This window comes from Talpa occidentalis, unplaced genomic scaffold (genome assembly GCF_014898055.3).
Source record: "Talpa occidentalis isolate TD23 unplaced genomic scaffold, MPIMG_talOcc4v2.1 talOcc4.14, whole genome shotgun sequence".
Classification (NCBI taxonomy): Eukaryota; Metazoa; Chordata; class Mammalia; order Eulipotyphla; family Talpidae; genus Talpa; species Talpa occidentalis.
Window position 1 is genome coordinate 52,002,465 of NW_023601433.1, and position 17,129 is coordinate 52,019,593.

At 46.1% G+C, this 17,129-nt stretch overlaps 1 protein-coding gene across 1 annotated transcript in view; it reads right to left on the reverse strand.

Annotated features, from left to right (window-relative positions):
• Window positions 1–17,129, reverse strand: part of ADARB2 (adenosine deaminase RNA specific B2 (inactive)) — a 216,886-nt gene that overhangs the window by 31,743 nt on the left and 168,014 nt on the right. Inside the window, exons 7-8 of the mRNA XM_054695055.1 lie at window positions 5,473–5,641; window positions 2,115–2,266 (exon numbers count right to left, since the gene is read on the reverse strand). Of these exons, the coding sequence (XP_054551030.1) occupies window positions 2,115–2,266; window positions 5,473–5,641 (321 nt within the window). The remainder of the gene's footprint in view (window positions 1–2,114; window positions 2,267–5,472; window positions 5,642–17,129) is intronic.

Here is a 17,129-nt window from a genome sequence, read left to right on the forward strand (position 1 = left end):
CTAACCACTGGCTTTGCCAAGTTGGAATCAAGGACAGGGAGGCTGCAGTAGGTGCCGGGGTACAGAGGTGGGAGCCCAAGGAGCTAGAATGGCCTCGTAGAGGGATCTTGGATCTCCAGTGAGATGGGCTCTTGCAGTCCCTGCTCAGCCGTCCCTACTCCCTTGGGAGCAAGTTGGTTATATTAGGGCAGTTCCCAAATATTCTGCAAACTTTCCATTTTCCTTCCAGAGTCTGAGGTTCCTGAGCTGGGTCTTCATAAAAAGGTCAAACCTTTTATTTTTATTTTTAATTTTTTAAATTTTATACATTTTTTACTTTTCTTTTTGAGAGAGAGTGAAACGGCGAATCCAAATAGTGGTCTAGTGGGCTGAACTTCATGGTTGTGAAGGGATCTGCTATCGTGGAGGTCATCTTGATGAATAGCTCCAAGAAAAATGAATCCACTTCATCTTGTTTATTTTCCTTGCTTGCTTTTTCTGAGCTGACATGACTATAAAGGAATGCTTACAGTGCCCATAGGTGGTGTCCTAGGGGGTGGGGTCATGTCTAGGACTCACTCAGCGCCCCTACCTCCTGAGTAGCTCCTTTCATACTCAGTGGGCCTTTTCTTAGTTCTCAATTCAACCTGATGTTCTCATCTACTTTCCATGTGGTGTCGTCATGGACTGAATGTCTGTGTCCCCCAAATATGTATGTTGAAACCTGACCATCAAGGTGATGGTTCTAGGAGGTGGGGCCTTTGGATGGGCGAGGTCCTGAGGGTGGAGCCCCTGTCATGGGATTCAGGCCCTTAGAAAGGACACCCAGAGGGCTGCCTTGCTCCTTGTCGGGGTGGGAGGACACAGAGAGATGACCCATTTATGAACCGGGAAGCAGGTCTCCACCAGACACCTGCCGGTGCCTTGATCTTGCACACGAGCTTCTAGAACTATGAGAGGACCATGTCTCTTGTTTAAGTGCCAATTTGTGTTGTTCTGTTATTGAAGTCTGGGCTGACTGAGACAGTAATGAAAACGTTGCTTAGACTCTCATTATGGAGGATTCCAGCTAACCATTCTCCAAAGGGGAAAGGAATGGCAACAAGAAAGTTGGCAGAAAGGAGAATTTATTTTTCTGAACCAGCCTCCAATCTAATTATTAGAAAAATAGGTTAAATACATGGAAGATTAAAGCAAAGCTATTTTCCCTGAACCTTCGTTATCTTTGGTGGAGGGACTCACCACAGCCTGGAACCCTGCAGGCATTCAGAAAATGCTTATTGCTCCTTCCTTTGGCAATTAGAACACAAATGTAGCCTTCCGTAGCTGGGAACATCAGGAGGCCAAAAATAAATCTTTAATAACTTGTCTCATCTGTTATGTTTCTACTGTAGCTTTCTTCTGAGCACAAGAATCAGTCCTGGATGCTTCAACATCTCTGCCAGGACCAGATGCCTCATCAAATCCACATATTTAATTTCTTTCTATGTCAGAACACATGCCTCCTGCTGCTTCTATTAAGGGTGCTTGTGGTGTAGACACAAGTGTATGTATGGACTGGCTTTATGGCTATGGAGTAGCCTCCATACTATCCTTCTAGCAGGGAGAACACCTCAGATCTGCACAGAGGAGAGACCACCATGCCTCCAGAGTGTACCCTGACTCCTGGAATCGGCAGGGCCGTCTCTCTCGGGACAGGAGAACACAGAGGTAAAGGGCCCACATGCTTTCTGCTTGTGCCTACCAAGGGGTACATCATGGCACTTTGCGAGTTGACAGGGGGAGCCGGATAACACCTGCCGCTATTTTATTTGCCCCACAGTTGGCAAGCAAAGGCCAGCAAGTCCAGCCTGGACTTTTCCCATGCCACTAATTCTTATCTCCTGTCCTTCACGCTAACCTTTTTTGGGCTAAAGGGGTTGTGGCTTATGAAATGAAGTAGAGAGTGTGGCTCTTAATAGCTAATTTTAGGCTCAAGCCATTGTGCTTCCAAGGATCTGGGCATTGCAGACTAAGCTATTAGAGGTAGGATTATGCACGGAATTGCAGACACAACCCACATGCAGCGTCTGAGCCCCGGGTAGAGGCGCACAGAGAGCGTGCTGTTTACAAAAGGCAGAAATGCGGTCTCTTACGGTCTGTTGTGATCTCGTAGGGTGAGTTGAGCCTGGCGTCTCCGCAGGGGGACGTGCTCACGTAGAGGTGGAACAGGACGTTCTCTCTCAGCCTGTAGCCTCCCTCTTTTAGCCGCACAAATATGGAGCGCTCTGAGTCTTCTCTTCGCTTGCTAGGGTCAGAAAGAGGGCCCAGGTTATTTATTACTAACCAAACCAGAAACATTCCAATTTGTATTGTTTTGTGTCATTGAGCCTCAATTTTTTCCCTCTTCATCCACTCCATTATGTTTTCTTCTTGCAAGAAAACTTCCAGAACCAGCACATCAAAGCAAAGACGAGCAGCAGGAACTCTACCCTCTCATTCCTTCCTAACTTGACATTTTAGGGAGTCATTTTACCAAACTAGTTGTGCAGTTGCTACTCACCTGTGCTCAGGTATTTATAAACTGTAGCCCTGTGGTTCACAGCACTCTTCAGGGTTTTACATGGCCCCAGCGGGCGACCCATTTCTGTATTAAAAGGAGAAATGGGCCTTGAAACGGGGCAGTGCTTGGCTGCCAGCCAGCAAGGAATCTATGTGCATGGGCCTGCTGTTCTGCACCCAGCCATGACCAAAGGGAGTGCCTGCACTAAACATGTCCCTCCACCCCCACCACCAGATGTTTTAAAGGGTACAGGTCCCTGACCTTGGAAACCTCCCCAGTCTTTAAACTCCAATTGGGAGACCCATCTGTGTCCCCCTGGCACAGAACCGATATGGCTGCCAGGCACCCAGGCCCATTCTTACTAGTCCTGGCTGCCTACTTCCTGCCTCTGCTGTTTCCACACATTCTGCCCCAGTGCTGATGGATTCTGTTTTGCTGGGTCCCAAGAGCACACAGGCAGCTGAACAGACATTTTCTCTCCAGGAAGCCCTGAGGCGTCCTGCCAGCCTTTCTGCTTCTGCACCATTGCTCCTTCTGCTGCCAGTCCTCCTCACTGCTCCCCCTTCCACCCCTCACCCACTGGGGGCACATCCTCGGGGCCCCCTCTCCACAAAACACCCCCAGTCTGGATGTCCCATAGAGTCTGGTGCTCCTGGCCGCTTTCTGCAGGCCAGTGTCCTTGTCTCTGGTACCTCGAGTCGGCAGCATGGTGTCCAGACACAGCCAACTCAGCGCCTTTGGGTCACAGACAAGAGTCCAGTGTATTTGGAATGCTTGGGATTGAGCAGTTGGATATTTAGGAAAGACCCTCCCCCATATTTTGAGAGCTCTTGTTCCTGGTATTCAGCTCCGGTTGCATTCTTGGCAGCCCTGGAGCCGGTGGGGGTGGGGGGTCAGCTGCTGTGAGCAGCTCAGGGTCTCAGATGAAAATTAACTGAGTATATTAAGGCATCGCTTTTATGAGAGTTTTCAAGGACTCTGGTCTCCCTCCTTCTGTGTGGCCATTGTACCTGCCAATGGCACAAACCAGTCACCCAACGAAGCCCCCAAGATCCCATTACAGTGGATTTAGGGAGCACTGCTTCCGGGAACAAAAGGCCAATGGGAAGATGAACCCAAGAGTGAGCAGCTGGGTGCAGGTGTGTCTTGGCGTGTGGCGCTCACACCTCCACCTGTCAGTCTGCTGCCGTTGAGTGTGCTACAGGAAGAGCTTTCTGGTGACAGCCAGCTGTCAGAGCAGGCTGGCAAGAACATGGGTGTTCCAAAACCCCACACATTTCTCAGGGCCTCAAAAGCCTTCAGAAAACCCTTGTAGAAGGAAGTAAAAAAGATGACATCTCAAAGCCACTAACCCTGCTGTCACCTTCCTGGGGATAAGGTGGCCTGGAACCCCTATAGAAGAGGACTGGGGGCTGAGCCTGATCTGGCTTCTGATATGCTCAGAGGTGCCTGCTGGGGACTGGTTGTGGGGTCTGGGATTTATCCTGGGGCATTGAGACCCCAGGATGGGGCAGGATGGGAGGGAACAAAGTCTAGGGAGAGAACCAAAATTTCAGGCTGCCCCGCCGCCTGGTATTTGGAGAAAACCCCATCATCTTGCAGAAATCTGCATCTGTAGGAAGTTTCTTGGCTGAGAAACTCCTAGAACAGGACACTCACAAGGGCACATGGAGGCACTTGGTTCTCCAGGTCTTTCTGTGGTCAGAGGCAGCCAGCCGTTGGACATTCTGAATGATGGGAACCATTTGATTGAGAGAATGTGTGGCTATCATCAGCACTCTCCAGGGCTGAAGTGCAAGTTCCCAGGGAGCAGGTGGCTGTGGTCCAGGTGATGACACTGTGACCAAGCCCCTCTCATCTGCCTTGTGTATGTCAGATAACCCTCACTCCTTCAGATAACACCCCCGGAGAGAGCAAGATTTTCTACCATCTTCCTTTCCTCTCTCCCTTTTTAAAATATGAATTGTTCTGGAATGAGACTCACAGGGAATGCACAGTTGAAGCCAGACTGAGGGACTGCCCTGCGCGGGGGTGACTTTGAGCTCGGCTGGCTGATTCCCCCTTTCTGGTCTTTGGTGTTCAGAATGAGCTGAGAACCTGCCTGCCTGGGAGCTGACTACATGTGGACATGGGTGTTGTAGCTACTTCCCTTTCTGTATGGTCTCCCCAATTCCAGGGAGCTGACACTCTGGCTGTGAGGAGAGCTTGCACTAGCTACTTCTTGTGGAGTATTGAGGTTATAGGGAAATGATGTCTTTTAGTGACTCCTGAGGTATGGGTATGTGCTCATGCCTGCCACCCCACCCCACATTCACGTGTTGAAACTTAATCCCCAGTGTGGGGGTCTTAACAAGTGGGGCCTCTGGGAGGTGATCAGGTCGTTAGGGTGGTGCAGCCTCATGAATTGGATTAGTGCTGTCTGAAGGACTTCCAAGAGTTCCCTGGACTCTTCTGCCCTGGGAGGCCTGGAGCGGGATGCTGTCTGTGAACTGGCACAAGGATCCCTTACCAGAGCCTGGCATGGATCCCTGAGTTTACCTTCAACCTCTGGAACTCCGAGCCCTCAACTAGTGATTCTGCTAAAGGCCCCCAGCTTCTGGGGTTTTGTTATACTCCATCCTTAGGTGGTTAAGACACCCCTGAACATTTTAATAGAAAATGTCATTCAATGGAATTGACGTGTGACATGGCATAGGACATGTGTGCACCTTGCAATTTGCCTGCTGCTGTCATTAGTGGGCAAGTGGAAGTTTTCTGGAGGGATGCCCGAGAACATGAGGGAGTAGCCTTGGATTTTGGTATTTGACCAGTCTGCATGAAGGGTGCAGGCCACAGACCTCTGAATGACGAGTATCTTTCAGGAGCAGAGTGTCCTCTGGCTGCAGGGATATTGTCCTGGATCTGGCTGTGGGTCACCAACCCCACCTGTGGTCCAGGTTGCGGTCACTCACCTCAGGTGCAGCTCCAGCTGTGCGTACAGGAAGTGGACCAGCGCTCTCCTGGCCACGACCTCTGCGTGGCCATCGTTGACCACCAGTCCCTGGTCATTGATGTACTCTCCACTGATGCACTTGGTCCCTGAGGACAGGACGACCACTTGGGCTTGCCTGACGTCCAAGCCTGGGGACAGAGAAGCATTAGATCACCACACCATCTCCTGGCGGTGGGGGTCTCTGCCTCCGGCCCCCACCCCTGCTATGTCCAACTTGGAGATCCAAGCCCATGGTTCTGGATTCAACCTCAAGTTAACAACCAGCAGCTCAGACAATGAGCACACCCAGAAGGTGGGCTTTCTCAGGGACAGGAGCTTTGGTTTTGTGCGACATTGTTTGGTGACTGCCCTGTTTAAATGGGCACTCAGGGGAAACTCATTCCGATCCAAGATCAGAGACCACCTTGAGTGTGGCCATGGTTTCAGCTGAGGTTTGCCTTTCTGCCTCTGGGGCCTCAGGAGTTTGCAGATGGCCAGGTGTTTATGTAGTGTCCTGAGAAAGATACGCATGTCCTCACACCAAACAAGCCACATGGGCCAAGACACGAGCCCAGGCCAAGGGGACAGGAAGCCCACAACTGCTGCATGTCCCTGCAATTCCAAAGGGAAGTATGCGGAGGCCTTACCCTGGAGGTGCTCTGAAATTATCTGGGCTGACCCCCCAAAACCAGCTGCCCACCCACCTTCCTCTGGGTTGAGAAATTACATCTTAACTGAAAGACTGACTGATGGAGATGTTCTGTGCACAGGACAGAAGTGGTGGAGGTGTAAGGCAGGTAAGAACCCCAGAGGAGCAGGTCCTGGCTGGACCCCCATTGATCCTGCCGCAGGGCTCGGGGGTGATGCCTGTGATAGCTGGAGAGTCACAGATTCTGTGCTACCAGCATGGAGTTAGCTGTCCCTCAGAGTTACCAGACCCCTCTGCCTATGCCTTCTAAACCACTGCCGCTAAATCACTCAGAAGGCACATATTCCTGGATTCAGACTTGCTTTTTTGACTGTCTTATCAGGGCCTTACCCCGAAATATGAGCAAATCTCTGTGGAAGTCAAGGCCCAATGACCTGGAAGAGATGGAGCTTCACGTCCCATGCTGTGCCCAAGATCTCTGTCAGAGAGACAGCGGGGCTGAGTAGCAGAGGTCACTGGCTCCACGCCCTGTTACAGGTCTGCCTTGCATGGGTGGTGCCAGGAGCACAGGGGTTTGGGAGGACAAAGCCCCCTCCCCAGTTATTCCTATTCTAGGCCAGCAGGCCCCAGAGCTCTGTGCTCACACACCACTGGACCACGTGTCGTGGCCGGCTTCTGGAGCCTCATTCCACGAGCAGAGCCTAACCTATGGGTTTTCTGTCCCCTGAAACTTGCGACCACAAACTCTGTACAGTAGCAGTGAAAATGTGTGGAGTTTCTGATTCAGCGCCAAAGTCTTTCCATTTTCCCTAGAGTCACAGGACAGAGAGAAGACGCAGGTAGTAATGCCTCCCATCTCATCAGGCACTTAACATTTCTAAGAGGCCCCGACACCTCACATTCAGGAGGAGCGTAGGGCAACCACCTGGGCCCTCCTCCCAGATCTTTAGGGGTGTAAGTACTGCAGCTGCATGCGAGGGCCCAGAAAGCCTCCGCACATGATACTTCATGCATCTGTTGTAAGACTTAAAAGACGAGGTTTCTGTTTGCTCCCTGTAGCATAACTGAGAGTCCATCAGTCAAACAAGGCCCAGAGCGGAAAGGTCACAGAGGACCCCAGAGATGGTGACGATGGTGCTCTTTACAATGGTGAAAGCAGAGTTTCCAGTTTTCACTGAAAGGGCTGTTTTTGGAATCTCTCCTGCTGAGTGCCTACCAAAGGATTGGAATGCTGGCTCCTGTTATCACCTTTATCAGCCTCAGCATTTCCCTTTTCCCACCAGAAAATCATCGCTGAGGACAGAGCTGATGAATTGTCCCTAAGTGATTAGTTTTCACAGAACAGAGCTCATTTTGACCAAGTCCAAGGGGTCTTGCCAGCAAAAGCGATATTACTCTCTGCAAGCAAAACAGAAGAAACCCAAGAATAAACCCCTGACTTTAAATGTAATGGCCATCACCTCTATTTGAGGAAGTTCTAGAAAAGCCCAAGTCAGGTTTGCCTTTCTCCTGCTCTAACAGGTATTTGAGATCTAGGAGAGGAGATGTGTTCTTCACTTAAAAGTCAAATTTCTTGAGGGTGGGAACCAGAATTTCCACAAAATCTCCTAAGAAGCATCATGTAACCGGATAGGCTGGCTGGGACAGGCAGCGGTGTTCCCACTGAACAATTGGGCTTCCCAGGACTGCACCAGGATACCCTGTTGCACCTTTGAACACACACTCACTGGTTCCAGATATGCTGGTGTGGTCAGCACCTGCGGGACAGGTCAGCAGTGATCATGCCCATCTGTCTAGTCCACAGGGCCACTCTCTAGAGAATTGAGGTAGGCATCCAGGACTTGCTAGGTGAAATTTCCATATTTAATAAAAATTTTTTCCCAAATGCCCAGCAGTGCTGGGCATGTAATCAACCATGTTTGCTGCTCAGACAAGAAGCTTCCTATATCGAAAAGGTGTTTTTTTTTAAAGATTTATTTATTTATTTATTTATTTATTTATTTATTTATTTATTTATTTATTTATTTATTTATACCAGCACTGGGTACAGTCAGAAGCGCGGGAGGGTGAGAGAATTCACCAGAGCCAGAGTGGGGAGCAGAACAGGCAGAGTGACGAAGTACACTGCTGAGGGGAGCAGCGGGTGTGGCAGGAGAGATCTGCGCGCTGTGTGGGACCCTCTCCCGGAGGCCAGGGATCAACCGGTGCTGCAGAGGCTGTGGGCAGCTTCGAAGCCCAGCGCTCAACTGCTGCGCCACCGGGGGAGGTTCTCGAAAAGGTGTTTTTAAAGGATGAGTGACATCTGGCTGCTCATGCCCCCTAGCCACCACCCCCCAACAGTGTGGAACTTCTTTTTTTTTTTCCTAAAGATTTATTTATTTATGCATACAAGAACGGGAATACAGGCCAGAGATGTGGGGGGTGAGGGGTGGGGGTGGTGGTGGTGAGAGGATTCTCCAGAGACAGAGTGGGGAACAGAACAGGTAGATTGACTGAAATACACTGCTGAGGGGAGCAGCAGGCACTTGTGCTACAGAGGCTGCAGATAGCTTCACAGTGCTGTGCTTAACCCCTTGCACCACCAGGGAGGCCCCAGTGTGCAGCTTCTTAAGAGAAAAAGGGAGAGTAAGGAGTAGGAAAAGGGGAGAATGAAACTGCATATGAGGAATGGGGAGATGCTGTAGTCAGAGGCCAGCTGCAGCCACATAGTGGAACAGACTGCACAGTGGCCACGAGAGGAGTTGTTGCCTGTCTCCTCCCTAGCTCCTTCCCGGGCTCCATTTCTGCAACCCTGAAAAATACCTGGGGTTCTGGCTATGTGGCCATATGGCCCCTCTCCGCTGACATCCAGCTCGGGGGCAAGCTCAGGAAACCAGGGGCCACTTACTTTTCTGCATTCTGGTATGAAGTCAGCCATCTTGCTTTAAGAAAAGTGAAAATAGGGCCTCCCTGGTGGTGCAAGGGTTAAATGCAACCTATGAAGCTATCCGCTGCCTCTGCAGCATGAGTTCCATCCCCAGCCAGCCAGGGATTAACCCACATGGCGCAGCAGACCTCTCCAGTCTCACCACTGCTCCCCTCAGCAGTGTATTTCAGTCAATTTCTACCTGTTCTGTTCCCCGCTTTGCCTCTGGGGGATCCTCTCATCACGCCGCCGCACCTCTGGCCTGTACCCCAGCTCTTGTATATATAAATAAATAAATCTTAAAAAAAAAAGAAAAGTGAAAATAGGATAGAGTGAAATCTCTAGGATTTTTTTTTTTTAACCCATGACTGACTAAATTGTTTAAAAGCAGCTCAAAACACGGCTGTTTCCCTTTCCGCAGGGTCCAGGGTCCGGTCCTAGTCATCACTCCCCAGCAGGCTGTCCCACAGGTGTTGGAGCCCGACCTCCCCATTGGGAGGGTCCTCCATGTGGTTTTGAGAACATTTGTCCTTGCAGAACCTTGTTCCATGGGCTGAGGGTGAGCCCGCACCAGAAGCCACATTCTAACTAAACCAGTTGTCAGGTGACCTATTCACTGCTGACAAATAGCTAATGAGGAAGCCATTTTGGTGGAGAAATCATTTTTTCAGCATCCAGCTTAATTAAGGCAGGTATTTAGAGCAATAGAAAATAACATTTATAATTATTTCTTAAAGTTTTCACTATTCAGGTGTCTGGTGCTCATGTGGTGTGACTTAGACAGCGACTTGAGATTGGTACGGCTTCTCTTGAGGCTCTGAGCCTCCTCTTTTGATTCCATGGAAATTACTGCTGTAGAAAAAAAAGCTTTCCTTTCACCCCTCATTAATCCTCAACTCTGCTTGACTCCGGGCTCTGTCATATTCAGCACAATTAAGTGGCTTAAGAAAGGCATTATTTGCTTATTCACTTTTCATTAACCCCACCTCCTATGTGCCAGCACCATGCTAAGTAACATAGGAGACACTAAGCTATTGCAGACAGCCTTAACCTGCAAGAATTTATCATGAATTTAGGGGGTGACACAGTGACAGAAGTGTCTACAAAAGAAGATATTGTGTGATAAATACCAGGTAAGTGCTACACACACCATATCACTGAAATGGGAGAGAGAGAGAGGAGGGAGGGAGGATCCAGGGGGAGGGAGGTGGCTTCCTGCACTGCCTCCTGGAAGCAGAGGCTGAGTCCTGGATTCTTGGGCAGTGATTTATTGACTGAGTTCTCTCTGCAGGAACATGGAAAAAAGTCTTGGAAACAGGTTAGATTGGGGGATGGCAAAGGGGAGGTTTCCTGAGTCTGGTTTCAAGCTGATACAATAGAATACTTTGGAATATGCAGGGTGCATATTGGTCTGGTCTGAGTGATGGTGCTTAGCTGTTCCCACCAGCTAAGATGGGTCTGGTCCCAGTAGAGGGACCAGGAGTAGCCCCAACAGTGGTGATTCTGCAATAATCACTGAGATACAAACAGGTGTAGGAGCAGGACTCAGTACATGGAGGTCCTTGGTCACTTTTTCCCCCACAAAATTGTTATTGAGAGGAAAACTGAGATCCTGTAGGGCAAGAAAAACAGCCATGGAGAGTGTAAACTTACTGATTTCTATGAAATAAATAGAAAACTGATCAAAGATCTCCCTTTCCACCAAATCACAAAACCCAGTTCATTTTTCAGAAGAATTTGGCAGACCTTTAAGTGGCAGATGATGTAAAGATTATTGAAAGTGTTCCAGGGCACATGAATAAGGAAAACCTTCACATTGTTCACATCACGACATGCCTATATATTTGATCTATCCACCTGGCAGGACTACACAGAAAGAAAACTACACATGGCCTTGGTTATAAATATTGAGAAATTTAAAATAAAATATTAACCACCAAGCGTTAGAGAAGAATAACAAAAATCACTGTAAGGAGGGTTTATCTCAGGGATACAAAAAGGGATTATATCCAAAAATTAAAATGCAATACGAAAACATGCTTATAACCCCAGACAGCATCTGAGAAACCATCTGACAAAATCCAAAAGCCAATTTTGATAAAAATTCAGCAAAACAGCTTAGGTGGATTTTTCCAGTGTAATTTTTGTACATACACACATGCATAGAGACAACAACATTCTTGATGAGCAAACATTAGCAGAATTTCAACTGCACTCAGGAAGAGGACAGTGATGCCCACTCTAACTCCATTACTTATCATCTACTGACGTTATTAACCTACAAGAAGATAAAGAAATTAATGGTACATAACTGGAAAGAGCAGAAACAACATCACTGTTTGAACCTCTGTGGTTGTAGATGTGCAAACCTCAGGAGAACTGAGTTGAAATGCTGCTAGAAACAATCAGTGAACTCAATAAGGTGATAGGGCACAAAGTTAATATACAGAAATCAATAGCTTTCATATATACACATAACTAGAAGAAACTATAAAGAAAAAAACGGCTCCATTTAGAGTAGGAGCGATCAAGGTAATAGGAATAAATTTAGCAGGAAATGAACAAGAGCAATAATGAATAAAATGTTAAAACCTCAACCAAATTGGAATGGAGAGAAAGATGTGCGTCATTCTTAAATAGGAAGGTTCGATATCATGAATTCTCTCTGAAGTTATTGATAAGGTGAACATGATTCCAGTGGAAACAGCAGTAGTGCTTTGTTTTAGACTGAAAACAACCTCGTTTAAAAGTATAGTTTTGTTATTTATTTTTGAACCATGCATACTTACTTTAATGGGTAACTTACACAATTTTGAAAAAGAAGGCTGATATTAGGAGACTAACCCTAACAGATCTCGAGTAGGTTGTAGAGGTTCAATAACAGATAACTGTGAGGGTTGGAGCATGAAATCAGACAAGTGGAACAAAGTGGAGCATCTAGAAATAGACCCAAACTCATACAGGAATTTAGTGCAGGTTGAAGGTAATAACCTTTGAAATCTGTGGGGCAAAGAGAAACTTTCCATTAGTGGTATCTAATAACTGAAGAGCCATCTGAAAAATAACATTGCATCTTTACCTATTCTGTGTGCTAGGAAAAACTCCAAATGGATCAAAGGTTTAGATGCAAAAGAATAAAGAGCTGCCCATGAATGTTTATAGCAGTTTTATCCATAATTGTCAAAATTAAGAAGCATAAGAAACCAAGATGTCCTTCAGTAGGTGAGTGGATAAACTGTTATATCAAGGCAATGGGTTATTATTCTGCACTAAAAAGAAATGAACTATCAAACCATGAAAGGCACAGAGGAACCTTAAATGCATGTTATTTAGTGAAAGAAACCAGTCTGAAAACTCCTCAAACTGTATGATTTGTACTATATTTCATTCTGCAAAAGGCAAAAGTATGGAAACAATAAAAAAGATCAGTGGTTGCTAGGGGCTTGAGGGGGCAGGGGTGAATAGCCAGAGCACAGGATTTTTAGGGTAGCGAAAATACTCTGTATGCTACTGTAATGGTGGATAAATGTCATCAGACATTTTTCTAAAGTCATAGGAAATACAATACTGACAGTGAACACTAGTGTAAACTACAGAATTTGGTTACAATTTAATAAAAAAGTAAAATTGGCAGGTAAAAGGCCTTTCTAATTATAATTCAAAGCCCCAAAGACAGAAAATTGTTAAGTTCAAATGCAATAGTTTCATGTCTAATTCCAAATGCAACAGCATGAAAATAAAAAAAAAATTCTGCATGGTAAGACATCTTAAATATGGTAAAAAGACAACAGATAACAGAAAAAAATCCGATTATATCACAAGCACAGCACTAGCTTTTTAATACAAAAACTCTAGAAATGAAAATATATTATGTATATAAAACCAAATAGAATATTGAGTAAAGGCTAATTAAAACAGTTCACAAAAACCCATAATGCTTCTTAAATATACGGAAAAACATTCAACTTTACTAATAAAAATCAGTCAAAACTATAATGATATAATTCTTCATCTATCAGATTGATAGAGAAATGATTTTTTAAGTACAGTTGAAAAGACTTGTCAATAGTAGAGGAAATATATGAGGATAGAGCACATTTGAAGGGTAATTTAACACTATCAATCACTATCAATCAGATTATAAACACATGTATCCTTGACCCAGCAATTCTATTTCTGGCAATTTCTTATCCATATGTCTGTATATGTATGAAAATGATGTGTGTACAAAGCTATGACTTCAGCAATGTTTGTAACAGCAGGTTAATAGAAATGACCCAAGTGCTCATGCATAGACTGGTTAAATACAGTTCAGGTGTATCCTGGGCGCCTGTGTATCACTTAGAAAGAGCAGAGAAGTTCTCCATTGATACAGAAAGAATTCTAAGATATATTGTTGCCTGAAAAAGCAAAGGGATGTGTGAATAGCCTAGCTTTTGCATTGGATGGGGAAGATAAAAACATATCTATCAATATTTTTCCTTGCTTACATGTAAAGAAACTCTAAAAGGTTATCTGTAAGGGGACAAGCCCATTATTGCTATTGTTACTGTCTCCCAGATGCTGGCAGCAGACACGAGATTCCTGGGTTAGAGATAGGGCATTCCAGTCTAGCAGATGGGTGAGGGGTTTCATGCTTGCATTGGTGCTGTTGCCCCATGTGCAGGGGTCCTGGTAGGGGCCACCCATGAAGTGGGTTTTTGGAGCAGCTGAGGGACACAGAGCTTGGGGAATTCACAACTTCATTATAGGTGGTGAGCAAAACATTTGTGTTTTGCCCCAGAGGGAACATCACTTACTCTCAAGGTTGTCCCTTGCAAGCACAGCTTAAGAAATGTCCCAGATAAAGAGGGTTCAGGCCTTGCATTCAGTCATACCTAGCCAGAAGGTGCAGGCGTGCACAGGCTGGTGGCTGATGGCCTCTCCAAGAAAACCAGGGATAACAGAGATTGCAATTTTGGGGTGAGAGGGAGGTTTTCATGGTAAACCTTTCTATATTTTTTGATAAAATGGATTATCTATCCTCAATATCAAATATTAAATTATAACAAAAATCACAATGCAAAATCTTAGTAATTCTTATTCAAAAGACTGGATGTCACAATTATGGCAAATTAGATGACAGTTAATCACTCAGATAAAAGAACAACTTGAAATCTAAATCAAATTGTCCCACTGTGAGTATATGGTGACTCTGGGCAGAAGAGGATTTGTCAGAGGACAGTCTTAGCTGTGAGCTTTCCCCAAATGCTGCCAAGTTTGCTTTGTCTTCACTGACTGCAGAGGTCTACTTTGAAGTCCCTGTGAGGCCTTTTGGCTGTATTGAAACCACGTGGGATCTTAAATCCACTGAGGCTGGGTTTCTGTGCAGGTCAGTGAAAATGAATCATTTTTCAAAACTCCAAACACTGGTGCTTATAAACATCGCTGGGATGTACAGAAATAAATTAGGCAGCATCCAAGAATGTCACTTTTGACACTGCCTCAATTGAACATACTAAGAAAACGTTTCAAAGCTTTTATTTATTTATTTTTTAGTTACTTTGGTGTTTCTATTTGCACAAGTGATTTCTGAGGTCAGGAGTATAAAACCACCACACACTTGCTACATTCAGGCTGCTCTGAGTGCATCCGGGGTGGAGAGGGTGAGGATCCCCACTTTACAGGTAAACTAAGGGGTGGGGTAGCTTATTAATGACAGTAGTGGGAGGATAGACCATGTACCAATGCTATACATTCCATCAGGTGCTTTCTGCGGGCTGGATTTGGGGTGCTTTATGTGCAGTTGTGTGCTGAACAAACAGTGTTCAGTGGGTACAAATAAAAAACGACTAAAACAGACTTGACTTTCTCTTGCTGTTCACTCAGATGCATTGTGGGCAGCCCTTCCTTCCTGGCCAGTGATGGTGTCGGCCTGTGTTCTTAGAGATTGACCATCTCCTCAACTTGGACTGCATTCGTGGATTGAAACGATGATTTTGGGAGGCAGTAGTCACAAACTTTGAACTTCCCTTCAAATTAGAGCTCCTACAACTTCCATCGGCCCCCTCTCCCAGCCCCCCAATCTCCCAGCTTTGCCTACATTCCTCAGGGGTGACGTCAGGAGGAAGGGAGCTCAATTATTGTCTCATTCAGATGACTCAGTGGCTGTAATGCTACAAGGTTTCTGGGACTGACAGATTCTCCTGGTGGGTGCCTTCCCTTGTGGGGCACTTTCCTCCAGACCCCAGAAATTTTCTCTCTGTTTTATCTTTGCTTGTTTTTAGATTCAAAAATTTTAATTGCAGTACAACCACCATACACCATACTAGTTTCAGGTGTATATAGCATGGTGATTCGATATTTGTGTATTTTGTGACAATATCACAATAAGTCTGGTTAACATCCTTCATCGTCTATAGTTAAAACTTTTCCCCTTGTGATAAGAACTTCTAAGATCAATTCTTTTAGCAACTTTCATGTACACATCACAGTAATCCTAACTACTCATCATGCTGGACTTGACACCCCAGGACTACTCATTACAGAACTGAAATCTGTACCTTTGTTTCCCTTCACCAAATTTCCCCCTTGCCTGCCCCCCATCCCCCAGCTAGTACTGTTTTATTTCTATTTTTAAGAATGGTATTTTGTGTGTGTGTGTGGCCTCCCTGGTGGCGCAAGGGTTAAGACGCAAGCTATGAAGCTATCCGCAGCTATTGCAGCATGAGTTCAAGCCCCAGCCAGGGAGCTACCCACATGGCGCAGCAGACCTCTCCTGACTTGCCCACTGCTCCCTTCAGCTGTGCATTTTGGTCGATTTGCCTGTTCTGTTCCCCACTCTATCTCTGGTAGATCTCTTACTCCCCATACCTCTGGCCTGTACCCCAGTTCTTGTATGCATAAATAAATAAATCTTAAAAAAAGGTATTTTTTTTTTTAATTGAGATAACATTGGTTTACAACGCTGTATAGGATGTGAAGATATAGGTTCACACCTCTGCTGGAGGCTTTTGGGCGCTTTGGTGGTGAACGTGGTCTGATAACACCCTGGGATTTGCCTTCTCAGGTTCCTTGGAGGCAGGCGAATGCCAGAGAGTTGACCGGCCTCAGGCATGACCCTCTTCAGCTCTTTCCTGTAAAGGTGTCCTTCAGTCCACCCACGTGCTCCTCTGGGAGACTGTCTCTGAGGGTGAGAGTGACCGCCAGCATACTCAAGCTGGTCTACATATGACGCAAGGGACTTCCAAGCTGGTGGGCTTGTCCCCAGTGTAGCATCTTCCCCCTAACTCCAGACACTCATCTCTGGGATGTACTTTCATTAATTTAACTGGTAGTAAGCAATTCTTAGCCTGTTCCAACCCGAGAAAAGAAAGTTTACAATATCACATCTGATTTTGGAGGCCAAATTTCTAAGAATTTAAAATAAATTGAAAATACACCAGCCAAAAACACAGAAACAAATATCAAGATTACAGAAACTCTCTACAGGAAGGAATGGAGGGAATGGGGCTTATTCTGCATACAGATTGCCCGAGGGCGTGGCGTCAATGAATCCGATGCCCTGTTTTCTAGTGCTGTGTCCATCGAGTTTAATGACTCAAGTAATAGGGTTTCCATAACCTCCCTTGAGGAAGGAAAGCTCCCCCAGAATATATTAACTCAGCGTAAGGAAGCGTCCTCCAGAGTCGGCCTAAATGATCTCCTGTGCAATTTCACTCCCTCACTCAGCTTCTATCTGCAAAGTTCCAGCCTCCCTGTGGTTTGCAACCTCTGAATATTTGCAGAGAATTTCCTGCAAATCAATTCCTTCCTCTTCTAAATTCTCTAAGTTTCCTCTAATTAGTTTGCAAGCCCGTGGATTTAAAAACGCTGGTGCAGGTGTGTCTGGTCTGTGAGGGGCACGACTGGCTGGAGACAGAAAGAAGCACTTCTGCGTTGGGTGGGAGATTTCTCTCCTCTAGGGTCTTGATATATGGCCATCTCCACCAATATATGGCTCCCCCCGGCTTTTAGTCTTTCAATGTTGCAAATGCATTGGTTTTGCAGGAGAGTAATTTCTGTGTAAACATTCTGTGTGTGGTCCCCCCCAAATGAAGCTTTT